Source organism: Natator depressus, chromosome 9 (assembly GCF_965152275.1).
Source record: "Natator depressus isolate rNatDep1 chromosome 9, rNatDep2.hap1, whole genome shotgun sequence".
Taxonomy (NCBI): domain Eukaryota; kingdom Metazoa; phylum Chordata; order Testudines; family Cheloniidae; genus Natator; species Natator depressus.
The window spans coordinates 34659277-34683918 of NC_134242.1; the positions used below are offsets into that span (position 1 = coordinate 34659277).

The 24642-nt window shown below is 45.6% G+C and overlaps 3 protein-coding genes across 5 annotated transcripts in view; all 3 read left to right on the forward strand.

Annotated features, from left to right (window-relative positions):
• Positions 1 to 24642, forward strand: part of IRS1 (insulin receptor substrate 1) — a 90210-nt gene that overhangs the window by 21624 nt on the left and 43944 nt on the right. Inside the window, exon 2 of one of the 3 annotated variants that reach the window (XR_012640990.1) lies at positions 16839 to 16894. The exons of 1 other annotated variant lie outside the window; for it this stretch is intronic. The gene's annotated coding sequence lies outside the window, so the exon portion shown is untranslated. Of the gene's footprint in view, positions 1 to 8357; positions 8530 to 16838; positions 16895 to 24642 lie in introns of those variants that run through there. One more of the 3 variants, XM_074963906.1, reaches the window with a different exon arrangement.
• Positions 11367 to 12837, forward strand: LOC141993702 (uncharacterized). Its single transcript, XM_074963247.1, has 2 exons — positions 11367 to 11758; positions 12338 to 12837. The coding sequence occupies exons 1-2, from the start codon at positions 11377 to 11379 to the stop codon at positions 12835 to 12837; spliced, it is 882 nt and encodes a 293-aa protein (XP_074819348.1). The 5' UTR covers positions 11367 to 11376.
• LOC141993703 (uncharacterized) overlaps positions 20126 to 24642 on the forward strand; it is a 448175-nt gene continuing 443658 nt past the window's right edge. Inside the window, exon 1 of the mRNA XM_074963248.1 lies at positions 20126 to 20147. Within this exon, the coding sequence (XP_074819349.1) occupies positions 20126 to 20147 (22 nt within the window). The remainder of the gene's footprint in view (positions 20148 to 24642) is intronic.

The following is a 24642-nucleotide window of genomic DNA, read 5'->3' on the forward strand; positions in this document are numbered from 1 at the left end:
CAGTTATACAGTAAACCCTTGCTATACTACCCTTCATAATGACGAATCTTTGGCTATAATGAATCTGGTCCTTGGATCCCATCTCCAGCCCCACCACTGTGATTGGGCTCTTTCGCTATAACTATCAAATGGCTTGGATCCCAATGGGTTTGTTATAGTGAGGGTGTATTGTACTGGTGTAAGTTTTTTAGTGTAGAACAGACCTCACATTTGGGAGAATCCTTGAAATCTGACGTTTTGCCTGTAAAATCCTTTTCACATATAAAACAGCACAAATCTAATGGACTAGACACTGTCTTCTACATTTCCAAATACAGATACCTAAGAGTTGAGCTCAAAAATAAGAGCACCCATATCTACCAATCCCCACTTCTGAGTCAGACTTAGAGTGACTATGGAAAAATCTCAAAGTTGATTTGGCTAGTCCAGATTGTTTATGAAGAAGCCTACAATTTACCAATCTCTGCATCCCTCAGACATGTTTCTTTCTGCTTGGCAAGATAGCGATAGATGAGATGTCAGTTGGTGATAGATAAACGTCAGATCTGTTTTTGTACTAAGATTACTTTCTATGGAATATTGACCCTCATCTAGTGGTGTAAATGCTCAAGGCAAATTACACAAGTGGTATGTAAATGGAAGAACAAGGAGTAAATTTTTAGTGTAGAAGAAACTGTGGTCAAATTCCAGAAGTTACCTTTTAAAAGACAGCTTCACTCTGCAAATGTTCAGGAACTCCAGTGGTGGCTTGAGTGGGGAAATCAAGATGCGCTGGGAACCACTAGGAATCTGTAGTTTGATTTTTTTTTTTTTTTTTTTCTGATTTCAAGTTCTTTTTCCATTGTGTATGTTAAGAAAAGTTATTTGCATTTTGTGTGTTAACTAATCCTTCTGCATAACTTACTTTTTGTTGGAAAAAATATAGCATTGTTCCCCTGTTAAAGTTCAGACTGCTTTATTTTTTTAACTAGCAATTTTCTTATCAACTGAAATGACACTAATGGCTCATCCAAACAATGAGTGTTTCTTCTGACCTGAGGAAGTGAGAGTAATAACTGAAGTCTTTAACCATTATTTTAAAGGAGTTTCATGGGTGTTTCCAGAGACTAGGAGAGGGACACAAAGATCTTGTGTATTTTGAAGGAACTGTCTCTAAAGGAGGAGATTGTGAAAATTAAATTAACTTGATTTACTAGTTTAGGTTATACGCTGTTTCTTTATAGTAGGATAAAAGACGCTAAATTGAGTCTACCAGGTTATCCTGATGGATAGTTTTCTTCTACCTTAAGTTACTCTGGCAGCATCAGATATTTTGGCGGTGGGGGTGGGGGTGTGTGTGTGTGTGTGTGTGTCTCTGTCTGTCTCCTCTCTCTCTCTCTCTCTCTGTCTCTGACAGGATTCCTCCAAGTTCATTATGCCTTAGCAAGTGAAGGTCACACAGCACACACTTCCTTTCATTTGCCATCTGGCAGTTTATTATTAGTGATAGTATGGAAATCAGAAATAAGAAAAGCAGGACCAAAATGCTCCACATACTGCTTCAGCTAGCCACTACAAGCTTAGCCCATTTGTACTGCTTGGTGGAATCTCCTTTCAGTTGGTGTCCAATTCAGAGTCCTTTAGGACTAGAAGAAACTTACAATGCCACAAGAAAAGTTGGAGTCTTCAGGGTGCTCCTTCCTCCCCTTATTTTCTTCTGGAGCACAGAATGCCACTGGAGCCTCCCCAGCTCAGGGAACTAAGCTCAGTTTTGAGTTCTGTGGTGCTACCAGCATACTTCTAAGACAGCCTGCCACTTGCACCCCTCCATCCCTTCTGTTGCATGAGGAGATGACATTGCTTATAGACCTGCACGTTGCGAGTGAAATTCTGTCCCCATTGAAGTCCGTGACAAAACTCCCATTAACTTTAGGGGGGGGTAGGACTGCACCCAATGTGTCCTTAGAAAAACAGGCGGAATAGATGATGATCCTAGCGGATCTTAAACATAAAAAAGAAGCTTACAAGAAGTGGAAGGTTGGACATATGACCAGGGAAGAGTATAAAAATATTGCTCGGGCATGTAGGAAAGATATCAGGAGGGCCAAATCGCACCTGGAGCTGCAGCTAGCAAGAGATGTCAAGAGTAACAAGAAGGGTTTCTTCAGGTATGTTGGCAACAAGAAGAAAGCCAAGGAAAGTGTGGGCCCCTTACTGAATGAGGGAGGCAACCTAGTGACAGAGGATGTGGAAAAAGCTAATGTACTCAATGCTTTTTTTGCCTCTGTTTTCACTAACAAGGTCAGCTCCCAGACTGCTGCGCTGGGCATCACAGAATGGGGAAGAGATGGCCAGCCCTCTGTGGAGATAGAGGTGGTTAGGGACTATTTAGAAAAGCTGGACGTGCACAAGTCCATGGGGCCGGACGAGTTACATCCGAGAGTGCTGAAGGAATTGGCGGCTGTGATTGCAGAGCCCTTGGCCATTATCTTTGAAAACTCGTGGCGAACGGGGGAAGTCCCGGATGACTGGAAAAAGGCTAATGTAGTGCCAATCTTTAAAAAAGGGAAGAAGGAGGATCCTGGGAACTACAGGCCAGTCAGCCTCACCTCAGTCCCTGGAAAAATCATGGAGCAGGTCCTCAAAGAATCAATCCTGAAGCACTTACATGAGAGGAAAGTGATCAGGAACAGTCAGCATGGATTCACCAAGGGAAGGTCATGCCTGACTAATCTAATCGTCTTTTATGACGAGATTACTGGTTCTGTGGATGAAGGGAAAGCAGTGGATGTATTGTTTCTTGACTTTAGCAAAGCTTTTGACACGGTCTCCCACAGTATTCTTGTCAGCAAGTTAAGGAAGTATGGGCTGGATGAATGCACTATAAGGTGGGTAGAAAGCTGGCTAGATTGTCGGGCTCAACGGGTAGTGATCAATGGCTCCATGTCTAGTTGGCAGCCGGTGTCAAGTGGAGTGCCCCAGGGGTCGGTCCTGGGGCCGGTTTTGTTCAATATCTTCATAAATGATCTGGAGGATGGTGTGGATTGCACTCTCAGCAAATTTGCAGATGATACTAAACTGGGAGGAGTGGTAGATACGCTGGAGGGGAGGGATAGGATACAGAAGGACCTAGACAAATTGGAGGATTGGGCCAAAAGAAATCTGATGAGGTTCAATAAGGATAAGTGCAGGGTCCTGCACTTAGGATGGAAGAATCCAATGCACCGCTACAGACTAGGGACCGAATGGCTAGGCAGCAGCTCTGCGGAAAAGGACCTAGGGGTGACAGTGGACGAGAAGCTGGATATGAGTCAACAGTGTGCCCTTGTTGCCAAGAAGGCCAATGGCATTTTGGGATGTATAAGTAGGGGCATAGCGAGCAGATCGAGGGACGTGATCGTTCCCCTCTATTCGACACTGGTGAGACCTCATCTGGAGTACTGTGTCCAGTTTTGGGCCCCACACTACAAGAAGGATGTGGATAAATTGGAGAGAGTCCAGCGAAGGGCAACAAAAATGATTAGGGGTCTAGAGCACATGACTTATGAGGAGAGGCTGAGGGAGCTGGGATTGTTTAGTCTGCAGAAGAGAAGAATGAGGGGGGATTTGATAGCTGCTTTCAACTACCTGAAAGGGGGTTCCAAAGAGGATGGCTCTAGACTGTTCTCAATGGTAGCAGATGACAGAACGAGGAGTAATGGTCTCAAGTTGCAATGGGGGAGGTTTAGATTGGATATTAGGAAAAACTTTTTCACTAAGAGGGTGGTGAAACACTGGAATGCGTTACCTAGGGAGGTGGTAGAATCTCCTTCCTTAGAGGTTTTTAAGGTCAGGCTTGACAAAGCCCTGGCTGGGATGATTTAACTGGGAATTGGTCCTGCTTCGAGCAGGGGGTTGGACTAGATGACCTTCTGGGGTCCCTTCCAACCCTGATATTCTATGATTCTATGATAGCTTAGGTTTGTGTCGCCCTACTCACTCTCCAGCAGTTCTGAAAAGAGCACAGTAACTGACTAAATTCTCAGAATTTACCTTTTTTATATAATTCTGTTCCGTATGTGAAAATCATTGGCAATCCTTATTGACTTCCTTTTCATAACTTACTTATCTTCCCCTGAATAGGTATACATGTCAGTACAGCAGGAATTGCAAGCATTGTGCTGCTTTTAAATAAGAATGATCACAGAATGTTTGATTTTTATGATCCTACAGAAAGGAAGGAGTGAGAGTAGGAAAGTGTCTTGGGTCTGGTACTGTTTAACATTTTCATTAATTACTTAGATGTTGGAGAGGAGAGTGTACTTATAAAATTTGAAGATAAGGACAAACTGGGTGGGGTTGCTAGCACTTAGAAGGACAGGAATAGAATTCAAACAACCTTGACAAATTGGAAGAATTGGTCTGGAACCAACCAGATTAAATTCAATAAAGGTATATGCAGAGTACTTCCCTTAGGAATGAAAAATCACATGTACAACTACAAAATGGGGAATAACTGGCTAGGTGGTAGTACTGCTGAAAAGGATTTGGGAGTTATATAAATTGAATATGAGTCAGCCATGTGCTGCAGTTGCAAAAAAGGCTGGAGTACTGTGTACAGTTCTGGGCACTCCACTTTAGGAAAAAGGTGGACAAATTTGAGAGAGTCCAAAGGAGAGCACCCAAAATGATGAAAGAAAACCTGAGCTGAGAGGAAAGGTTAAAAGAACTGGGTGTGTTTAGTCTTGAGAAAAGAAGACAGAGGGTTGATTGGATAATAGTCCTCAAATATGTTAAGGGATGTTGAAAATAGGATTGTGATCAATTCTTCTCCATGTCCATAGAAGGTAAAGAGATTTTAAGTTAAATATGAGAAATTTTCAGTTAAGGATTCTAATAACTTACCAAGGGAGGTTAAGGAATTCCTGTTATGGGGATTTTTAAGAACAGCTTAGACACCTGTCGCTGATGGTCTAGGGGTTTACTTGGTTCTGCCTCTTCACAGGGGGCTGGACTAGATAATCTCTTGAGGTTCCTTCGAGCCCTACGTGTCTATGATTATATTTTCTGGAGAAGAAGGGGGCATCACTAATTTTAAAATAGCAAACTTTTATTCTATAGTCAGAAATCTCCTTGAAACATTCAAATCATGAATTCCCAGATTCTGCTGCTTTTTTGTTTGCTGAATATATAATATCCTAATTTAATAACCATAAATCTAATTTGGCTGGATAGTAACCTGGTCATATGTCAGTTTTTTTCAAACACGAGACTTTGATTAAGCATGGGGGAAATTTTATAATGAAACTAAGGACTAATCTATGTGCAGCACCACAATAATAAAAGATTTTGAATTAAAATCAGTTTAGTTATTTTAGTACAAGTTTATGTGTAAACCAGGCATCAAACTGAAGGGACATACAAACATTACAGCAATTGTAAACAGTTTAACTTACTTCATTGTTGTTTGCTTAGCATAGGTTGTAGGTGTAAATGACTGCACAAGGTCTGAGGCAGTGCAGAATTGGACCTCTGGTTCACAGAATATTTAGCCATTGTCTTCCACTGTTTTGGTTGAGAAATAAGTCCCATGAAGAAGTCTTTGAAAAATTTACTGTGATGACTGCAACATCCAACTTTGATGTAAGGAGCATTAACCAAGGCATGTTTTCCATTTCTCCAGCTCAATGTGGAAATATTATGACAAACTTAAAACATATTTAAAGTAAGTTGGTGCAACTCCACTGAGCTAAATTTTGTGCACTGTTGCAAGTTGATTGCTTAACTCGGATACCCTTGAAAAGTCTAAAACAGTAAATGTTGGGATTTGTGGTGTGGTGTTGGTGGGTTTTTTTTATTCCACTTATGTAGGGACTGGAAATGACCTGTAAATTCAGTAAATGAGGTGCAGCATGACCTCTCCCCCTGAGCTGGCTGGCACATGCACCCTTGGAGCCATGGCTACGCTTACTCCCCACCTATACCCACCTGAGGTGGGGGAGTGTTCCAGATATAACCACTGCATTCCCCAGAGTCCCTATTTTCCCTACTCCCAAGAGTTCCCACGTAGAGCCGTGGCATGAACTAGCCCTATGTTTTATTACTTAATTACTGAGGTTCATGATGGTAGCATTTGAATTCCTCCATAAGAGACAACTATCCATACATTTCAAGCTGCCACTACACCTGGCAACTTTGGTAGTCTTATCAGAGAGGTCAGAAGGATCCAGAAAGAACTTGTGGCAAGTATGGGGAAACTTGCTCAACTTCAGTTAATTGGGAACCTGATTTCTGGATAAATAGAGGTTTTATTCTCCAAAAAGCGTAAACACAACATTTTACAAGGACTTTCTATGCTTAAAGCACTTGAAAAACTTTTCTTTAAAAAGTGTGTGTAATGTAAAATTTGTAATTCTTTTGCTAAAAATGCCGAATGTTGTTCTGTAGTATGACCAATAGTTTAACTTATTTCAAATTGTATCTTACTATTTTCCCTGAGGTTTTCTAGCTGCCATTAAACTCTCTACGCCATCTATGTCTTGCTATTCAATACTACTTTTCTTAGGTTCCAGCTGCATGAGTCACATGACAGTTTTTACTAGAGCAAGCGATTAGGTTGTTCAGAGTCAGAGAGGGCAGGGCAGCTGCGGAAACTCAAGAGCTCATTGCAGGATCTATGCCACTGTGCATTTGAATTTTTAATCCTAGTTATTCCTCTCATCCTTGTATGCTAAGGTTTGGTACTATTTCAGTCACAGAAGCACCTTTCAGAAGGTTTCCTCATAACTTTTTAGATATTTGTTTTTGTTGTCTGACCAGAATTTACTAATACGTTCTCAGTTACAAGCAACATCACTGTTCATATCGTAAGCAGTTTTTACTACAGCTAAGCAAACCAGTATGTTTTGACCTTGCTGACGCTTATTGGGTGCTGTTGCTCTCATTTAGCAATCTATATGGTGCTGATCAACATGGCAGATCAGTTTTGAAAAGATTTTAAAAACATATTACAGTAACTCCTTACTTAACATAGTTATGTTCCTGAAAAATGCAACTTTAAGTGAAACTATATTAAACTAATCCAATTTTCCCATAAGATTTAATGTAAATGTGGGGGGTTAGGTTCCAAGGAAATTTTTTTGGGGTGGAGAAAAGGCATTATATACTGTACAGTACTGTGGTGGGGAGGTACCCCAGCCTACCCCACGCAGGCACAGCCTGCTGCAGACAATGAGGTTGGCAAGGACGCTAGGAAGCACCTTGTGCACCAGCAGCTTCCTCCCCCGGAAGAACAGGTGCTGACTTTGCTGGGGAATGCTCCAGGCCCACCTCTTCCCACTCCACCTCCTCCCTGGGGCACGCTGCAAACCTCGCTCCTCCCCCTTCCTCCCAGCGCTTCTCTGCTGCCAAACAACTGTTTGGCAGCACTTACTGGGAGGGAGGGGAAAGAGTGGAGATGTGACATTTCCCTGCTCCTCTCCCTCCCTCCAGTGGCAGATTTAGAGTTACTGGGGCCCTGTGCTAAGCTTCATTTTTGGGGGACCCCCGCAGGGGAAGCATTCGCTCATCTCCCCTCCCCCCCATTTTTCTTTTTTTTCCCCCTCCATTCCCCTTCTGGGGGTGCAGGGTCTGGGAGGGAGTTAGGGTGCAGAAGGAGGCTCAGGGGCAGGCAGGAGGTGCAGAGCACTTACCTGGGACAGCTCCTGTTTGGTGCGAGGGTGTGCAGGTGGCTTTCTATTTTTTTTTTTTTCCTGTATTTAGCAGGTTGTCTTTGTATATATGCATTGGGGAATGTGGACAGAATCTATTTTAAAAACACTAGACCCGTGTAAGGATATAAATACCCCAAGAGTTGAAAATGAGACATGTTAAAAGGTCACAAAGCTAATGAAGTGTCACTTAAGACTTTAGATGGCCACAAGACAAAGACCAAAGCTGAGAGCATATAGCGGAAGTAGTGGAATTTTAATGTTTTCTTCAAATGTTTTATGAAGTTGGTTTTAAGGCTTTATGTTTTCTGTGATCGAAGTAGACAATACGTCTGGAATTGGACAAGGCTGGAAATGATTCTTGTGATGAAAGGAATAACATTTGGAAATAGCTTTTCTAGCAGATCAACCATTTACATCATTAATTGTTAAAGATTTTGTTTTAAACAAACCCTTCTTGTTTTATTAGAAAAATTGTTAAAGTTATAGTTAAGTGTGGGTATGTAATTTTGAAAAAGAAATTCCAGAAAGAAATTGTAGCACTTCATTAAATTGTTTGAAATAAGAATTACCTTTAGCTACTTTTAAGAGGCAAACAGTATATCCTTTGTTTCCAGTCACAAGGTCAGAAATAACTTTGTGAGAGGCTATATTTCAGTTCTCTGAGTAGTATCTGTTGATCTGATCTAGGTTGACGTTCCTCCATGACCGTGATTGGAGGAAGCTAGCGCTGTCATTCTGTGGGACTGGGATGAAAGAACCACTTAATGACTTCCTGCTCCAAAGTGCTCTGCTTCCAAGCTGACAGTGCATGACAGGAGCTATCTTATAGTATTCTTATGAAGGTAACCACTTCATTACTTAAGCTTTTTGTACAAATTCTCTCAACCTAATTATCCTATCCTGGGAGTCTTACTTCCCTCAGAACATGGAGTGTCATTTCCTTTGGCTGGGAAGTGCAGAACCAACTGTCCGCTCTCAGAAAAGCCTTTCTAGTGCTGCAACTAAACTGGAGGGAGGGGGAGAACCAAGAAAACAACTCCTGAGTGAGTGCAAATTGAAGGGAGAGCCTTAGGAGGATTTGTCTGTGTTGTGGTTGACTACTAGGGAATAAACATTTAATGCTTCCTGTATACCTCATTACAGAGATCTTGCAGGAGCTTTTTAAAAAAACAACCTGCTATGTTATGAGAGATGTGTGGAGGAAATCACAGCAATTTATTTAACAGATGTCTGCTTTAGAGAAGATAAACTTGCATTTGAGAAGACTAACTTTACCTTTGTACATGCTTCACTGAATGGTTCTGGTATGGACAGATGGCCTATTAGAAGTGGTATTATTATGCAGACCAAAGAAGTCCTGTGGGATTGGTTACCCTGTTTATTTTGGATACATCAGCTAGAGCCATAGGTTACACAAATAGCGTAATTTCATCCCATGTGCTCTCACCTGTGGCGTGTTGACTTGCAAGAGGATGCTTTCATCCACAAGGCAGTACAAGAAAGTGTACAAGCTGTTGTGTGTTCCCCTTTGCAAAACAGAGCAGAAAGGGTAATCCGTTCTAGGAATATAAATGGAATAAAACTGGGAGGCTACAGTAGAGGAAAATTTACAGAATGGGCCTCATTAATCTTAAATCAAAGTGCATGGCTCATCAGTGCTAGTCTGAAGAGGATGATGATCTCACGATATGTGTACACTGCAATAGGGAAATGTTATTGCAGCACCTGTAGACTACTTGAGTTGGCTTTGATCTAGCTATCTCCTGTAACAATAGCAGTAAAGCCCCAGCAGCATGGATGGTGGAATGGGTTAGCCACTTGGTATGTAGCCAGGGTCCCAGGAGGGTGGGGCTAGCCTGTGCTGCCAGCCTGCTACTGTAGCTTCACTGTTGTTGTTACTCTAGCCAGATCAAAGCTAACTCAGCTATGTCTGCTTGTGCTGCAGTCACACCTCTGGATTGCAGCAGAGACCTGCACTCTCGTCTCTTCAGTAAAAGATGGCCGGCTACTAGGTAGGTTTTAGTACTGGATATTCTCCAGAGTGGTGACTTCTGTAGAACTAATGCAAATCCACTAACGCAAGTTTTTCATCTTCATCAAAAAAATCACCAGAAAACGAAGGGTATGCAGGTTCCAATCCACCATCTAGCCCAAACTGGGATGAGTGGGAAAAGTTCTGTACTTCATTCTGTTCTTGGACAAATGCAGGTTCTTGTTGAGCACCTCTTGTTAAGATAGTTTCCTATGCAGAAATCCTGGTGCCTATGTGGTGCTCTAGCATCGACAGTGGGAAAGTGGAGTGGATCACAGTGCATCATGGGTGTGGGCTCAACATCTTATGATGCATTTCTTTCCATCCCAACGTTGCATAGGTTTCCGACTGCAATACATGGCATTTTTCAACAGCCCCTGTTTACTGTGCACCCACCATCTCTGTCTGAAAGGATGGATCCCACACTGCTCTCTGTTGTGGTCACTGTTACAAACACATCATGGATGGTCATACAGTATATCATGAGTAAGGCTAAATTTTTGTCTCAGATATTTTAGCTCCACAGTGTCCCGCCCCTCCCCTGTTGGCGGCCGGAAGCTAGGTGGATCCCCCCTCCCCCCCCCCGCGCCCATGGTACTTGGGAGCGGCAAGGATTTTCCCCCATCTCATCAGGTCCCCTCTGGCGGCCAGGAGTGGCGGATCCCTCCCTGCCACCCATGGTGGCTGGGAGCTGCGGGGCAGGGGATCCTGCAGCTCTAAGCCAGTGTTGGCTGAAGTTATAGAGGTCTTTGGAAGTCGGACTCTACAACGTTCGTGACTAAATCACAGCCTTAATCATGAGCTCCAAATCTGAACAGGAATCAGAATTGCCTGACCTACTGTTTGCCATAGAAAGAAACAACACCAGATTTCTTTTGGCATTCACAGAACAGCTGAACACAGTGGATAGGATTGGGAAACAAGCGCTGAGTGGTGGGATTGCATTGTTATGCAGGTCTAGGATGACGAGCAGTGGCTGCAGAACTTTTGGATGTGGAAAGCCACTTTCCAGGATCTGTATGTGGAGCTTGCTCCAGCACTGTGGTGCAAGGACACCAAAATGAGAGCTGCCCTCTCAGTGAAGAAGCGCATGGCAATCATTGTGTGGAAGCTGGTGACTCCAGACTGCTACTGGTTGTTTGCAAATCAGTTTGGAGTCGGGAAGTTGACTGTTGGGGCTGCAGTAATGCAAGTGTGTAGGACCATTAATCACATTCTGTTACGAAAGGACTGTGACTCTTGGCAATGTGCGTAAAATAGTGGATGGCTTTGCAACAATGGGATTCCCTAACTGCGGCAGGGCGATAGATGGCATGCATATGCCAATTTTGGCCCCGGACCAGCTTGCGACGGAGTACATCAGTAGAAAGGGCTACTTCTCTACGGTATTGCAGGTACTTGTGAATCACTGTCATAAAAATAAAGGGAAGGGTAACCACCTTTCTGTATACAGTGCTATAAAATCCCTCCTGGCCAGAGGCAACATCCTGTTACCCATAAAGGGTTGAGAAGCTCAGCTAACCTGGCTGGCACCTGACCCAAAGGACCAATTAGGGGACAAGATACTTTCAAATATTGGGGGGTCTGATCGCTGTATGGGGAGAGGAATCCGTGCTATCAGAACTCCGTTCCAGTTTTCGAAATGCCAAAACCTTTGTCAAGATCTCCCAGGGCATGAAGGACAGAGGCCATAACAGGGACCCGAAGCAGTGCCGCGTGAAACTGAAGGAGCTGAGGCAAGCCTACCAGAAAACCAGAGAGGCGAACGGCCGCTCCGGGTCAGAGCCCCAAACATGCCGCTTCTATGATGAGCTGCATGCCATTTTAGGGGGTTCAGCCACCACTACCCCAGCCGTGTTGTTTGACTCCTTCAATGGAGATGGAGGCAATACGGAAGCAGGTTTTGGGGACGAAGAAGATAGCTCACAGCAAGCAAGCGGAGAAACCGGTTTTCCCGACAGCCAGGAACTGTTTCTCACCCTGGACCTGGAGCCAGTACCCCCTGAACCCACCCAAGGCTGCCTCCTGGACCCAGCAGGCGGAGAAGGGACCTCCGGTGAGTGTACCTTTTAAAATACTATACATGGTTTAAAAGCAAGCATGTGAAAGGATTACTCTGCCCTGGCATTCGCGGCTCTCCTGGATATACTCCCAAAGCCTTTGCAAAAGGTTTCTGGGGAGGGCAGACTTATTGCGTCCTTCATGGTAGGACACTATACCACTCCAGGCCAGTAACACGTACTCGGGAATCATTGTACAACAAAGCATTGCAGTGTATGTTTGCTGGCGTTCAAGCAACATCCGTTCATGTGTTATCCTCAGGAGAGTGAGAGATAATCCATGGTCACCTGGTTGAAATAGGGTGCTTTTCTTCAGGGGACACTCAGAGGAGCCCATTCCTGCTGGGCTGTTTGCCTGCGGCTGAACAGAAATGTTCCCCGCTGTTAGCCACAGGGAGGTGGGAGGGTTGAGGGGGTAGCCACGCGGTGGGGGGAGGCAAAATGCGACCTTGTAACGAAAGCACATGTGCTATGTATGTAATGTTAACAGCAAGGTTTACCCTGAAAGAGTGTAGCCAGTGTTTTATAAAATGTGTCTTTTTAAATACCGCTGTCCCTTTTCTTTTCTCCACCAGCTGCATGTGTTTCAATGATCACAGGATCTTCTCCTTCCCAGAGGCTAGTGAAGATTAGAAAGAAAAAAAAACGCACTCGAGATGAAATGTTCTCCGAGCTCATGCTGTCCTCCCACACTGACAGAGCACAGACGAATGCGTGGAGGCAAATAATGTCAGACTGCAGGAAAGCACAAAATGACCAGGAGGAGAGGTGGCGGGCTGAAGAGAGGGCTGAAGCTCGAATGTGGCGACAGCATGATGAGAGGAGGCAGGATTCAATGCTGAGGCTGCTGGAGGACCAAACCAGTATGCTCCAGTGTATGGTTGAGCTGCAGCAAAGGCAGCTGGAGCATAGACTGCCACTACAGCCCCTGTGTAACCAACCGCCCTCCTCCCTAAGTTCCATAGCCTCCACACCCAGACGCCCAAGAACGCGGTGGGGGGGCCACCGGCCAACCAGCCACTCCACCACAGAGGATTGCCCCAAAAAAAGAAGGCTGTCATTCAATAAATTTTAAAGTTGTAAACTTTTAAAGTGCTGTGTGGCATTTTCCTTCCCTCCTCCACCACCCCTCCTGGGCTACCTTGGTAGTCATCCCCCTATTTGTGTGATGAATGAATAAAGAATGCATGAATGTGAAGCAACAATGACTTTATTGCCTCTGCAAGAGGTGATCAAAGGGAGGAGGGGAGGGTGGTTAGCTTACAAGGAAGTAGAGTGAACCAAGGGGCGGGGGGTTTCATCAAGGAGAAACAAACAGAACTTTCACACCGTAGCCTGGCCAGTCATGAAACTGGTTTTCAAAGCCTCTCTGATGCGTACCGCACCCTCCTGTGCTCTTCTAACCGCCCTGGTGTCTGGCTGCGCATAACCAGCAGCCAGGCGATTTGCCTCAACCTCCCACCCCGCCATAAACGTCTCCCCCTTACTCTCACAGATATTGTGGAGCACACAGCAAGCAGTAATAACAGTGGGAATATTGGTTTCGCTGAGGTCTAACCGAGTCAGTAAACTGCGCCAGCGCGCCTTTAAACGTCCAAATGCACATTCTACCACCATTCTGCACTTGCTCAGCCTGTAGTTGAACAGCTCCTGACTGCTGTCCAGGCTGCCTGTGTACGGCTTCATGAGCCATGGCATTAAGGGGTAGGCTGGGTCCCCAAGGATACATATAGGCATTTCAACATCACCAACAGTTATTTTCTGGTCTGGGAATAAAGTCCCTTCTTGAAGCTTTTGAAACAGACCAGAGTTCCTGAAGATGCGAGCGTCATGTACCTTTCCCGGCCATCCCACGTTGATGTTGGTGAAACGTCCCTTGTGATCCACCAGAGCTTGCAGCACTATTGAAAAGTACCCCTTGCGGTTTATGTACTCGCCGGCTTGGTGCTCCGGTGCCAAGATAGGGATATGGGTTCCGTCTATGGCCCCACCACAGTTAGGGAATCCCATTGCAGCAAAGCCATCCACTATGACCTGCACATTTCCCAAGGTCACTACCCTTGATATCAGCAGATCTTTGATTGCGTGGGCTGCTTGCATCACAGCAGCCCCCACAGTAGATTTGCCCACTCCAAATTGATTCCCAACTGACCGGTAGCTGTCTGGTGTTGCAAGCTTCCACAGGGCTATCGCCACTCGTTTCTCAACTGTGAGGGCTGCTCTCATCTTGGTATTCATGCGCTTCAGGGCAGGGGAAAGCAAGTCACAAAGTTCCATGAAAGTGCCCTTACGCATGCGAAAGTTTCGCAGCCACTGGGAATCGTCCCAGACCCGCAACACTATGCGGTCCCACCAGTCTGTGCTTGTTTCCCGAGCCCAGAATCGGCGTTCCACAGCATGAACCTGCCCCATTAGCACCATTATGCATGCATTGGCAGGGCCCATGCTTTCAGAGAAATCTGTGTCCATGTCCTGATCACTCACGTGACCGCGCTGACGTTGCCTCCTCGCCCGGTAGCGCTTTGCCAGGTTCTGGTGCTGCATATACTGCTGGATAATGCGTGTGGTGTTTAATGTGCTCCTAATTGCCAAAGTGAGCTGAGCGGACTCCATGCTTGCCTTGGTATGGCGTCCGCACAGAAAAAAGGCGCGGAATGATTGTCTGCCGTTGCTCTGACGGAGGGAGGGGCAACTGACGACACGGCTTACAGGGTTGGCTTCAGGAGGCTAAAATCCACAAAGGGGGTGGCTTTACATCAAGGAGTAGTTCAGGCAGGACTTCACGGAGGGTTCCAATAAGAAATGGTGCACCTAAGTTATTGTTCTTATTGGAACAAGGAGGTTAGCCTGGCCTCTGATTGATACATGGCTAGATCTACCTCACTGCACCTTCTCTGTGAGTGACTGCAGTGTGACCTAGAGGAATGAGTCCCCTAGACAGGGCAGAAGGCAAATGAGTACAAAACAAATCTGGTCTATTTCTTGTTTTGATCCACTCCATCTATCTTTTACATCTTTGGCTGGCAGCAGACGGTGCAGAAGGACTGCAAGCCATCCACATCTCATGGCTGCTCGGCAGAAGATGGCACAGTACGACTGCTAGCCATCCTCATCTCTTGCCTGCCTGGCAGAAGATGGCACAGTACGATTGCTAGCCATCGTCATCTCTTGCCTGCCCGGCAGAAGATGGTACAATACGACTGCTAGCAATCCGTATTGCCTGCCTGCTCACCATTAGACGGTTCAATACGACTGACTGCAGGACTAAAGAGAATGACCTGGTCAAGTCACCAAAAATTTAGTCCCTGCGCCCATGTCTGCCCAGGCGCTCCCAGCCGACGTGGCCAGGAGCACCTCGGACATGACGAGGACGGGTACCAGTCATACTGCACCGTCTGCTGCCAGAAGGCAATGGGTTGCTGCTACTGTGTAGCAATGCCGTACCGTGTCTGCCAGCACCCAGGAGACATATGGTGACGGTTACCTGAGCGGGCTCCATGCTTGCGGTGGTATGGCGTCCGCACAGGTAACTCAGGAAAAAAGGCGCGAAACAATTGTCTGCCCTTGCTTTCACGGAGGGAAGGGGGGGACTGACGATATGTACCCAGAACCACCCGCGACAATGTTTCAGCCCCATCAGGCATTGGGATCTCAACCCAGAATTCCAATGGGCAGCGGAGACTGCGGGAACTGTGGGATAGCTACCCACAGTGCAACGCTCCGGAAGTCGACTCTAGCCTCGGTACTGTGGAAGCACTCCGCCGAGTTAATGCACTTAATGCACTTCTGTGGGGACACACACACTCGAATATATAAAACCGATTTCTAAAAAACCGACTTCTATAAATTCGACCTTATTCCGTAGTGTAGACATACCCTAATAAACTAGAGCTGGCCAGATTCGAAGCTGAAGAGACACAAAAAGAGCATGACAGACAGATGGCCTTAAGGCACTTGGAGATGGAGACAGAACAAGCTAGGGTGGAGGCAGAGGAAGCTTCCCACAAGAGAGCTATGGAGGAGAAAGAAAGAGAGGAAGCATGCACTGGAGATGGAGAAGGCAAGGCCTCGGCAGAATATACCAACAAACCCTAGCAATCCTTCTCCAGGTACCGCATTCCCATCCTAGGCAGCTGTTGGAAAATATGCACTACAGGCAGAGTGACAGATTGGTTAGTAGAGTAATACATTGTAACATGGGAAAACTGGGTTTAGAAAAACATGTTCCTAGAATTTCTGCTCGTAAGATTCCCGTGACCAGAGGTAAAGTATCTGGAAAACACACTTAAGAATAAAATAGGCATTACCTTACACTGCCTTCTAGAAACATCTGCAATGGCAATTTTAGGGAAATCCCCCACTGTGGCACTAGCAATGGTAACGGTGCTAGTGTAGATTGCCCACAAGTGTTTAAACTGCAGCGTTTTCTAAGCTTTTTAATAGTAGAACTAGAGACAGTGTGGTGTTTAGCAGTGACCCACTGGTAAATTTAATCTACACACTCTCGTGGCTGATTTTGGAAATAGATGACTTTTGTAGCAGATCAGGAGACCACTTACTGGGTGAAATTTGGTTCACCTGCATAAAGCCTGAATAATTCAGCTTTATGTGGGTGGAAGGTTGGGAGATAAAGTCTTTCCCAAATCTGGTCTCAGAACAGGAGAGTACAGCGCAGTCCCCCAGTAGCTGCTACTCCAGCCTATGGGCTAGATTAGTGGCTGCAGTCGCTCTCTCCTGTTTGAGTAGCATATTAGTACAGCTTGTTCTGTGTAAAATACCTCTTGGCCTTGGAACGTCTGATTCATGGCTTCCCTCTTGTTGGTTTGTATGGAGCTGACATGGAAGCATCTTCTGTAGCAACAGGAGGTGTGCCGCTGAGTAGCTACTTTCCTTGTGATCTCCCATGTCTTCCACTTATTCAAACCTGTAACCGTAATGGGATAGCTGTCCATATGTGTGTGAAGTTCACTCTCTAATTAATAAGCAAAGATATGGAAAAACAAATCTAAAATATAATAATAAGCATGCCCTTTATTTTTCTTTGTATAACTATTTTGGTTTTATTTGAGATTTTAGGGAAGGAAGAGCAAACAGGCACATAAAGATGATGCCTCGAGTCTGCTGCTGAGAAAGTAAGTCTTAAAATCTGAAACTTTGTACCAGGTCACATGAATTCAGTATACTCAAAACCCTTTCTGATGGTCTGTGTTACGGCAAAGCTTACATAATACTTTTCTGCACAAGGGGGCCCATAGACTCTGTATAATGGATCTTCAGCCTGTTCCCAGCTCAGGAGGCAGAACTAGAACTATCAGTCTCTGACAGTGAGGAAGAAGTTCAATACCTGAAGACCTAGTCTGCTACCTCTGTTGCAGGCAAGCTTTTTCAGGCCCTCTTTGCTGCAGAGAAGAAATTGAACCCAAACTGAAACCCCTAAAAGGGGATTTTTAAAATTCCTATTACTGGATTCTAAGCTTTACTGGGTTATTGTTAGCTTTGGGATCTTGGAAGATAGGTTTCTGGAAACACCTAATGAAGAGGTAACTGACCATGGCAGTTCCCTTTACAGTATGTTTGGAAAAGCGTCGTAGGCAGCTGCATCCCCACAGGGATAGGAAAGCCATCAGAAGACCTGTAGCTCCAATCCAACTGGAAGAAGCTAACAGGGTTACCATTCCCTGCTGCTGATGCAAGCCACCATGTCCCACCAAGAGACAGACAAGGTTAGCTTAGCTGTATGGTATTTTAAAGAAGGGGGAAAATATTCTAAGCTCATATAACCAAAGGTTGTCCAATAGCTCATATTCCAAAACATGGTCAAGGTTCTCTTTGGTGCAGCAACAACCCCATATTGGTCAAGGCCAAAACTAAGAATATTCCGGAGTTCCTTTAGCAAACGTTGTCAGTGCACATTGAGCTGCAGACTTCGATAGTCACCTGGCTTGCTGTGTTCAGTCTCTTGTTTCCAGACCTTTCTTATTGCCACTACTTCAGCATCAGAGTTGTCTGGACTCTGTGCATAATCTATTGTACTTTTCATAAGGATAATGTAATACTGGGGACAGACTTTGCCTTTATTTCCAAGTTGAATACTATGCTCCACAGATCACAAGTGATATCCAAGCACCCATCACGAATCTGTGACGGGCACTATGTATTAGTAGAGCATTTAAATTCTTCATAGACTGTTCAGAGGCTTTCAGACACTCTTGATTCCTTTACTCTGTCCCGTCTAGCAGCAATAGCCTGGACTGTCCCAAAGATTTATCCACATATGTGTAGGTAGACAAAGTGCAGTAGCCTACAAATATAGGAGACTTGCTCCTCCTTTACATGTTAGAGGTGAAGTATTGGGCTTCCTGAAGTCAATGGTAGTCTTGCTTTTGACTTCACTGGGGGCCATGATTTCACCCTAGAGCTCGTTCCTTAAGTGTAATGGCAACTAAATGGACAGAAAGACCCTTTGTTTCAGACAAAGAAATAGGTAAACCGTGGTCTTTTGTTCATACTTTTTACCACAATTATACAAACTAGATGTGGAAACCTTTTCAGTCTTTGCTCTAAGCTGTCACATGGACCAGATGCTAATTTGGTGTATATGGTTATTCCTCCGTGGCTGCAGCAGATGTTCTGCTGTAACATACTGTATTATAAGAGTACTGAAGTCGTTATTCGTTTCAAAGTTAGCTGCTGCCATACAAATACTTTATTTATAGAAGCTACCTCAAACTGGCTGCGTCTTCAGGCTTTGGATGATACCTTCCTTGTCACTGACTAACATATGTCTGCCTCTCAAACTGGGAGCAGTGAGAAGTCCAGTTGTAAAGGATGTGTGAATCTTTTACGAGAAGAGAAAATTTTCAAGCAAATGCAGAAAGTTCCTATTTTCATTCCATTGTTTATTACTAATAAACATGCACGTCATTTTATTTTCAGAAGATATTTTTTGCCACATAAAATTATAGGTCCAGTCTTGTCGTTACTCAGGCAGAACTCCTGTTTACGTCAGTGGAAATCTTTCCTGACTTAACACATGTTTGGGCTCTCTAAATATATTCATACATACTTACACATTTGTCTTGTTTTTTCTTGATGCTCAGTTTGGCTTCTAACTTTAGTTTCATATAAACAGCCAGTGAAACCTAGACGTATTGGTTTTCATTGAAGCACTGAGGGAAACCTCAGCAACTCTTGTAGCTCTGCTGAAATGGACATGTATAACTGTATGGTGCAGTGTAGTATAACAGTATTGTGTTGCACTATGATGACTTTAAAAGATTTTCCTTAACATATGCATATCGAGTACTGATCTTTTTATAACTGTGAAAGAAAACTTTCTACATAGTTTCTTGGTTTTGACTTCTTAAAAGCAATTTAAATGACTGATACTGGATAATGAGTATTTGATTTATTTCTAAAGATGATTGTTATGCTGCAGACTTCATATTTAACAGCAGTTTTTAGTCTTGGGCTTGCTGAAGTCAGTGGTAGTCTTGCTGTTAACACTTGATTTGAAACACCGTCCAATGAAAATTATATTAATCTGGTACATTTTCTGAAATTCTGTTGACTTTTTTTGTTTTAGCGATTAATTCTTTGTTTAGCGTGCGTGTGTGTATACACACGCACGCTAAACAATTAATCGCGAAAACAAAAGAAGTTTGTGTGTGTGTGTGTGTGTGCGCGCGCGCGCTCTGAATAAAATCTGAACCAGCTGTACTTGTACTCTTACCGAAGCTTGTTTGAAGGCTTCTGTCTCTGACGTTACTCCTATCCATCTGGAATGTCTTTTTGAAAACAAGTTACACATGCAAGTTTTATTTATTAAACCTATGTTTAAATCTTTTTTCTTAAATGGCTAAAACTATTTGTGAAATGTAACTAGGATGTCATAACAATTGTTAACTAATCTTTTTTATTGACGCTTAAACATTCCTTGTATCTTCCTGTGTATTTACAGTAGCCAGTAGAGTTGGGGCCCCAATCCTGATTTACACATCTATGCTGTTGTAATAGAAATAATGTAGTATTAATGAATATTTTAAAACTCACTTATGAACAGTGTGAAATCAGCATAAAATGAAAGTTTAATTGAAATGTGTAAATTATATAAAGCTTGAATGGTAATTGTTTTTATTTAATGAAGTTCTACTGCATGGTGTCATGTTTAGAAGTAGTCTTCCTTAAGTATTTTTAATGTTTATCTAGAACAGTGGTTCCCAAACTTGTTCCGCCGCTTGTGCAGGGAAACCCCCTGGCAGGCCGGGTCAGTTTGTTTACCTGCTCCGTCTGCAGGTTCAGCCGATCGTGGCTCCCACTGGACGCAGTTTGCTGCTCCAGGCCAACGGGAGCCGCTGTAAGCGATGCGGGCCGAGGGACATACTGGTAAGATCTGTAGGGAATTGAAGCCCCGTGCTATGGATAGAGATGCTAGATTTGGCTCTGTCCTCATGGAGGCAGTGCTCCGACCTCCATTGGAACTGGGCCACCTGGACTTAGCACCAAGGACTTTGGCCTCAGTAAGGAGTCTGCGGCCTCGCTTTGAGACACCCAGTGCTGTTCCCTGATTCCAGTGTCAAGTTGAGACGCTTCATCTAAGGAACCCCGGCACTATCAATCATATCCGGTTCCAAAGAAAGATATGCTGGCGAGAGACACTAAGCACCGTTCACCATCGCTGGTGCCTAGGAAGAAACAAATGAAGACCGACAGAAGCTGATCACCAACACTGAGATTGGCAGGACAAGGGGATATTGCAAGGATGTGACCTGGGTCGGGCCATCCTGTGGTGCTGATAATCCATGCTGCACCATTGACTCCGATCTCTGAACAGGAACCGTTGAGTCCGGCGCTGACAGTCTAACTGCCGCGAGAGAAGCTCTGGAATTCCACGAACCTCCTGGTGTCGTCGACAATGGAGGCCTTTGTGACAGTAAGGGACTATTAGCGCTACTGGTGCAGACATCCCCAGGCTGTATGGGAACTATCAAGGGCGGCACCGATCGGAAAGACCTCTGCAGGCTCGAGGTCGCAGATGGTCGCACAGTCCTGGTCCCCTCCCTCCCGGCGCTGCTCCACCCTGGTCTCCGGAGGATCCTCTGAGGCAGAGTCTTTATGTCTTAAGGAGGAGCCAGCACTGCCAGTCTAGGCACTATCCTGCTGTAGGCCCAAGCCATGGGGTGCCACTGGTGGCGTGGCTACCCAAGCTGTGGCAGTTCCACATGCAGTGGCCTTTCTGGAACCCATGGGCACTTCCAGCCCAACCAGGGTCCCATTCCTAGGTGGTCATATTTAGTAGCTTCAGAGTCCACACGGCCTCCACCACTAGAACATGACCCAGGCTCCGGTACTGAGGCCGGTGCGGTGTACCAGGAGACTGCACTGCAGGATCTGGCCAGTGCCTAGGGTGAAGAACAGGGCCCAGTGCTGGGCCCAGGGCTCAAGCATCCTCCTCCTTTTCCCCAGATGAGATGGTGGCAGGAACTGATGTTTTGCCCCCGCTAGAGGATTATAAGGCACATGAAGAATTTCTAAGGAGGATAGCTCAGAACCTGGGGATCTAGGTGGAGGAAATTAGTCCTCCCACTCTCTTGTGGGCATCTTAGTGGCAACAGGCCCTGTGAGAGTGGCGTTGCCCCCTGAATGATGCCATCATGGACCCCATCTGTGCATTGTGGAAGACCCCAGGATCCCTGCAGTAAAAAAGACGGAAAGAAAATATTTTTTCTCTGCGAAGAGGTTTGAGTTCCTGTGCGTGCCCGGCACTGGACTCATTGGTGGTGTCCCAGCCAACGAACGAGAAAGGCAAGGTCAACAGGGATTGACACCCCAGGCTAAAGATTCCAAAAAGTTGATCTTTTTGGGAGGAAGGTTTATTCAACAGGGGGTCTCCAGCTCAGGATTGCCAATCAGCAGGCACTCCTGAGCAGGTGTGATTTCAACACCTGGGACTCAGTGCAAAAGCTTAAGGACTTGCTACCTCAGGAGTCAAGATGAGAGTTCGTGGCTCCTATAGAGGAAGGTAAGGCCATAGCAAAGGCGTCCCTGCAGACAGCCCTGGATGCAGTGGACTTGGTGGCTCATTCCATGGCCTCGGTAGTCATTATATGCAAGCGTTCATGGCTCCACCTCCCCAGGCTTGCCACACTTTGCAGGACCTCCCCTTTGAGAATACATCGCTCTTTCCTGAGCAGACTCCAGGTTACACAGCTTAAAGGACTCCAAGGCCACACTGAGTCCTTGGGCCTTCCATACTCCGGCCCCAGTGAGGAGGCACTATAAGCCACAGCTGGCAGCTCACTTCTTCCGCTTGCCTGCTTGATAGGACTATAGCAGGAGGAGGAGCAGGGGCTAGAGGAAGAGACCTCTGCCACAGTCTTCACCTGCATCTTTGAGACACTGGACAGGGTCAAAGCGGGTGTTTTGATGGGACATTAGGGACGATATACCAGGACAGTTAATGGATCCAGTTCCCCCATTTTTTGTGGACTGGTTATTCCACTTCTGTCGGGTGTGGTCCTGTATTACCTCGGACCGATGGATGCTACACACAATAGCACTGGGATACACCTGTCAGTTTTGTTGTAACCCCTACTTCCCACTCTCCCTCCCCGTCCCTCTTCAGGGATGCTTCTCACAAGCAGCTTCTAGCCCAAGAGGTGCAGTTGCTCCTAAGGATAGGAGCAGTGGAGGAGGTTCTGCCAGAGCTAAGGTGCTGCGGGTTCTACTCTCGCTATTTCCTAATCCCAAAAGCCAACAGCAGTCTCCGACTGATTGTGGACATGCGAAACCTCACGAAGAAATTCATGAAGAAGCTGAAGATCCACATGGTCTGCTTGGCCTCCATCATTCCCTTTCTGGATCCAGGGAACTGGTGCACCGTTCTTGACATTGCCATGTTTCAGGGACACAGAAGGTTTCTCTTATTTGTCGTGAATCGTGTGCACTACCATTTTATGGTGCTCCCGTTTGGTGCTTGGTGGCCCCTTGGGCATTCATGAAGTGCATGGTGGTTGTCACAGCCTTTCTGGGGAAGTAAGGGGTTCAGATTTATCTGTATCTAAATGACTGGCTGGTCAGAGGTCAGTCCAGACGTCAGGCAAAGGCAGATGTGAGACTAATAGTCAACCTTCCAGGACTTTGGTCTGCTCATAAATGTGCAGAAGTACACCACCTCCCAAGTCCAAAGGATAGAATTCATTGGGGCATTTCTGCACACCATACAGGCTGGGGCTTCTCTCCCAGAGGCTTATAGAAAGCCTCAAGAATCACCCTGTCGCTACAGCAAGGAATTGGTTAAAACTCACTGGCCCCATCGCATCTTGTACCTATGTTGTTCAGTACGTGAGACTCCAGGTCAGACCCCTCCAGACGTGGCTGCATCAGTATACTCTCTAGCTGATGTCGGCTTAGACTCAGTCATTGCAGTTCCCCCAAGGGTGATCACTTCCCTCAAATGGTGGACCCTGTAGCAGTGTGCGCAGGAGTTCCTTTCTCGAGACCCAGACCATCAGTGTCTCTCATCATAGATACGTCCACAATGGGATGGGGAGCTCACTTGGGATCCCTCAGTACTGAGGCTCTCTGGTCTCTGGAAGAGCTCTTGTTACACATCAATGTCAGAGAGCTCAGGGCAGTTCGCCTGGCCTGTCAGGTGTTCCATTCCCATGTAGCGAGCAGATGCATGTCAGACAACACAACAGCCATATTTTATATCAACAGACAGGGCGGAGCACACTCCTCTTACCTGTGCCAGGAGGCACTTCGCTTATGGGAATTTTGTGTAGCCCATTTGACTCTCCTTGAGGCCTCCTGTCTTCCGGGTTGTCAGAACGAATTAGCAGATCACCTCAGCAGGGTCTACTCTGACCACCATGAGTGGTCCATTTACCCTGAGGCCCTATAAGTCCTCTTCCAGAAGAGAGGAACTCCCCAAATAGATCTGTTTGCAACAGAGCACACAGGAAGTGTCTCCAGTTCTGCTCCTTCCTGGGACACAGTTCAGTATCTCTGACAGATGCCTTCCTCTTGCCTTGGGCAGGTCATCCGTACTATACATTTCCACCCATTCCTCTCATACACAAGGTTTTTGCTGAGTATTAGATGGGACAGAGCACAAGTCATCCTGATAGCCCCAGCGCGGCCATGACAGCACTGGTTCACTACGCTCACGAACCTGTCAGTAGATACACCAGTTCCAGATTTGATATCTCAGGACCATAGTTGCTTGCGTCACCTGAACCTCGAGTCCCTTCATCTCATGGCCTGGAAGCTCCATGGATGAACCCATTGGAGCTAGCATGCTCCAGACTGGTTCGAGTAGTTCTTTGAAGGAACAGAGAGCCTTCCACTGAAGCTATGTACCTGGCAAAGTGGAAAAGTTCTCAATCAGTGCGGAAAGGCGTCTTGTCCATGCTTTTGTCAATACCATTCATTCTGGACTACTTACTACACCTGAAGCAGCAAGGGCTATTGGTGGCATCAATTCAAGTCCACCTGGCTGCAATTTTAGCGTTCCACCCATAGGTGAATGGCTGATCTGTTTTTGCAAACTCTATCTGTAGTTGTTTTCTCAAGGGTTGGACAGACTGTTCCCCCAGTTATGACAACCAGTCCCATCCTGGGATCTCAACCTGGTGTTGTCAAGACTCATGGGTCCCCTATTTGAGCCCTTGGTAATGGTGTTCTCTTCTACTTCTTATCCTGGAAGGTGGTGTTCCTGGAGGCCATTATTTCAGCCAGAAGGGTCTTGAAGATCAGGGCCCTTACTTCAGAGCCTCCATTCACGGTATACTTCAAGGACAAGGGCTAGCTGCGTCCTCATCCAGCCTTCCTTCCAAAGGTGGTTTCACAATTCCATGGTAACCAGGACATTATTCCT

Coding starts and splice junctions, on each gene's coding strand:
- LOC141993702 (XM_074963247.1), top strand. CDS start 11,377: ATGAAGGACAGAGGCCATAACAGGGACCCGAAGCAGTGCCGCGTGAAA. Junction 11,759..12,337: donor AGGCGGAGAAGGGACCTCCG/GTGAGTGTACCT, acceptor TTTCTCCACCAG/CTGCATGTGTTTCAATGATC.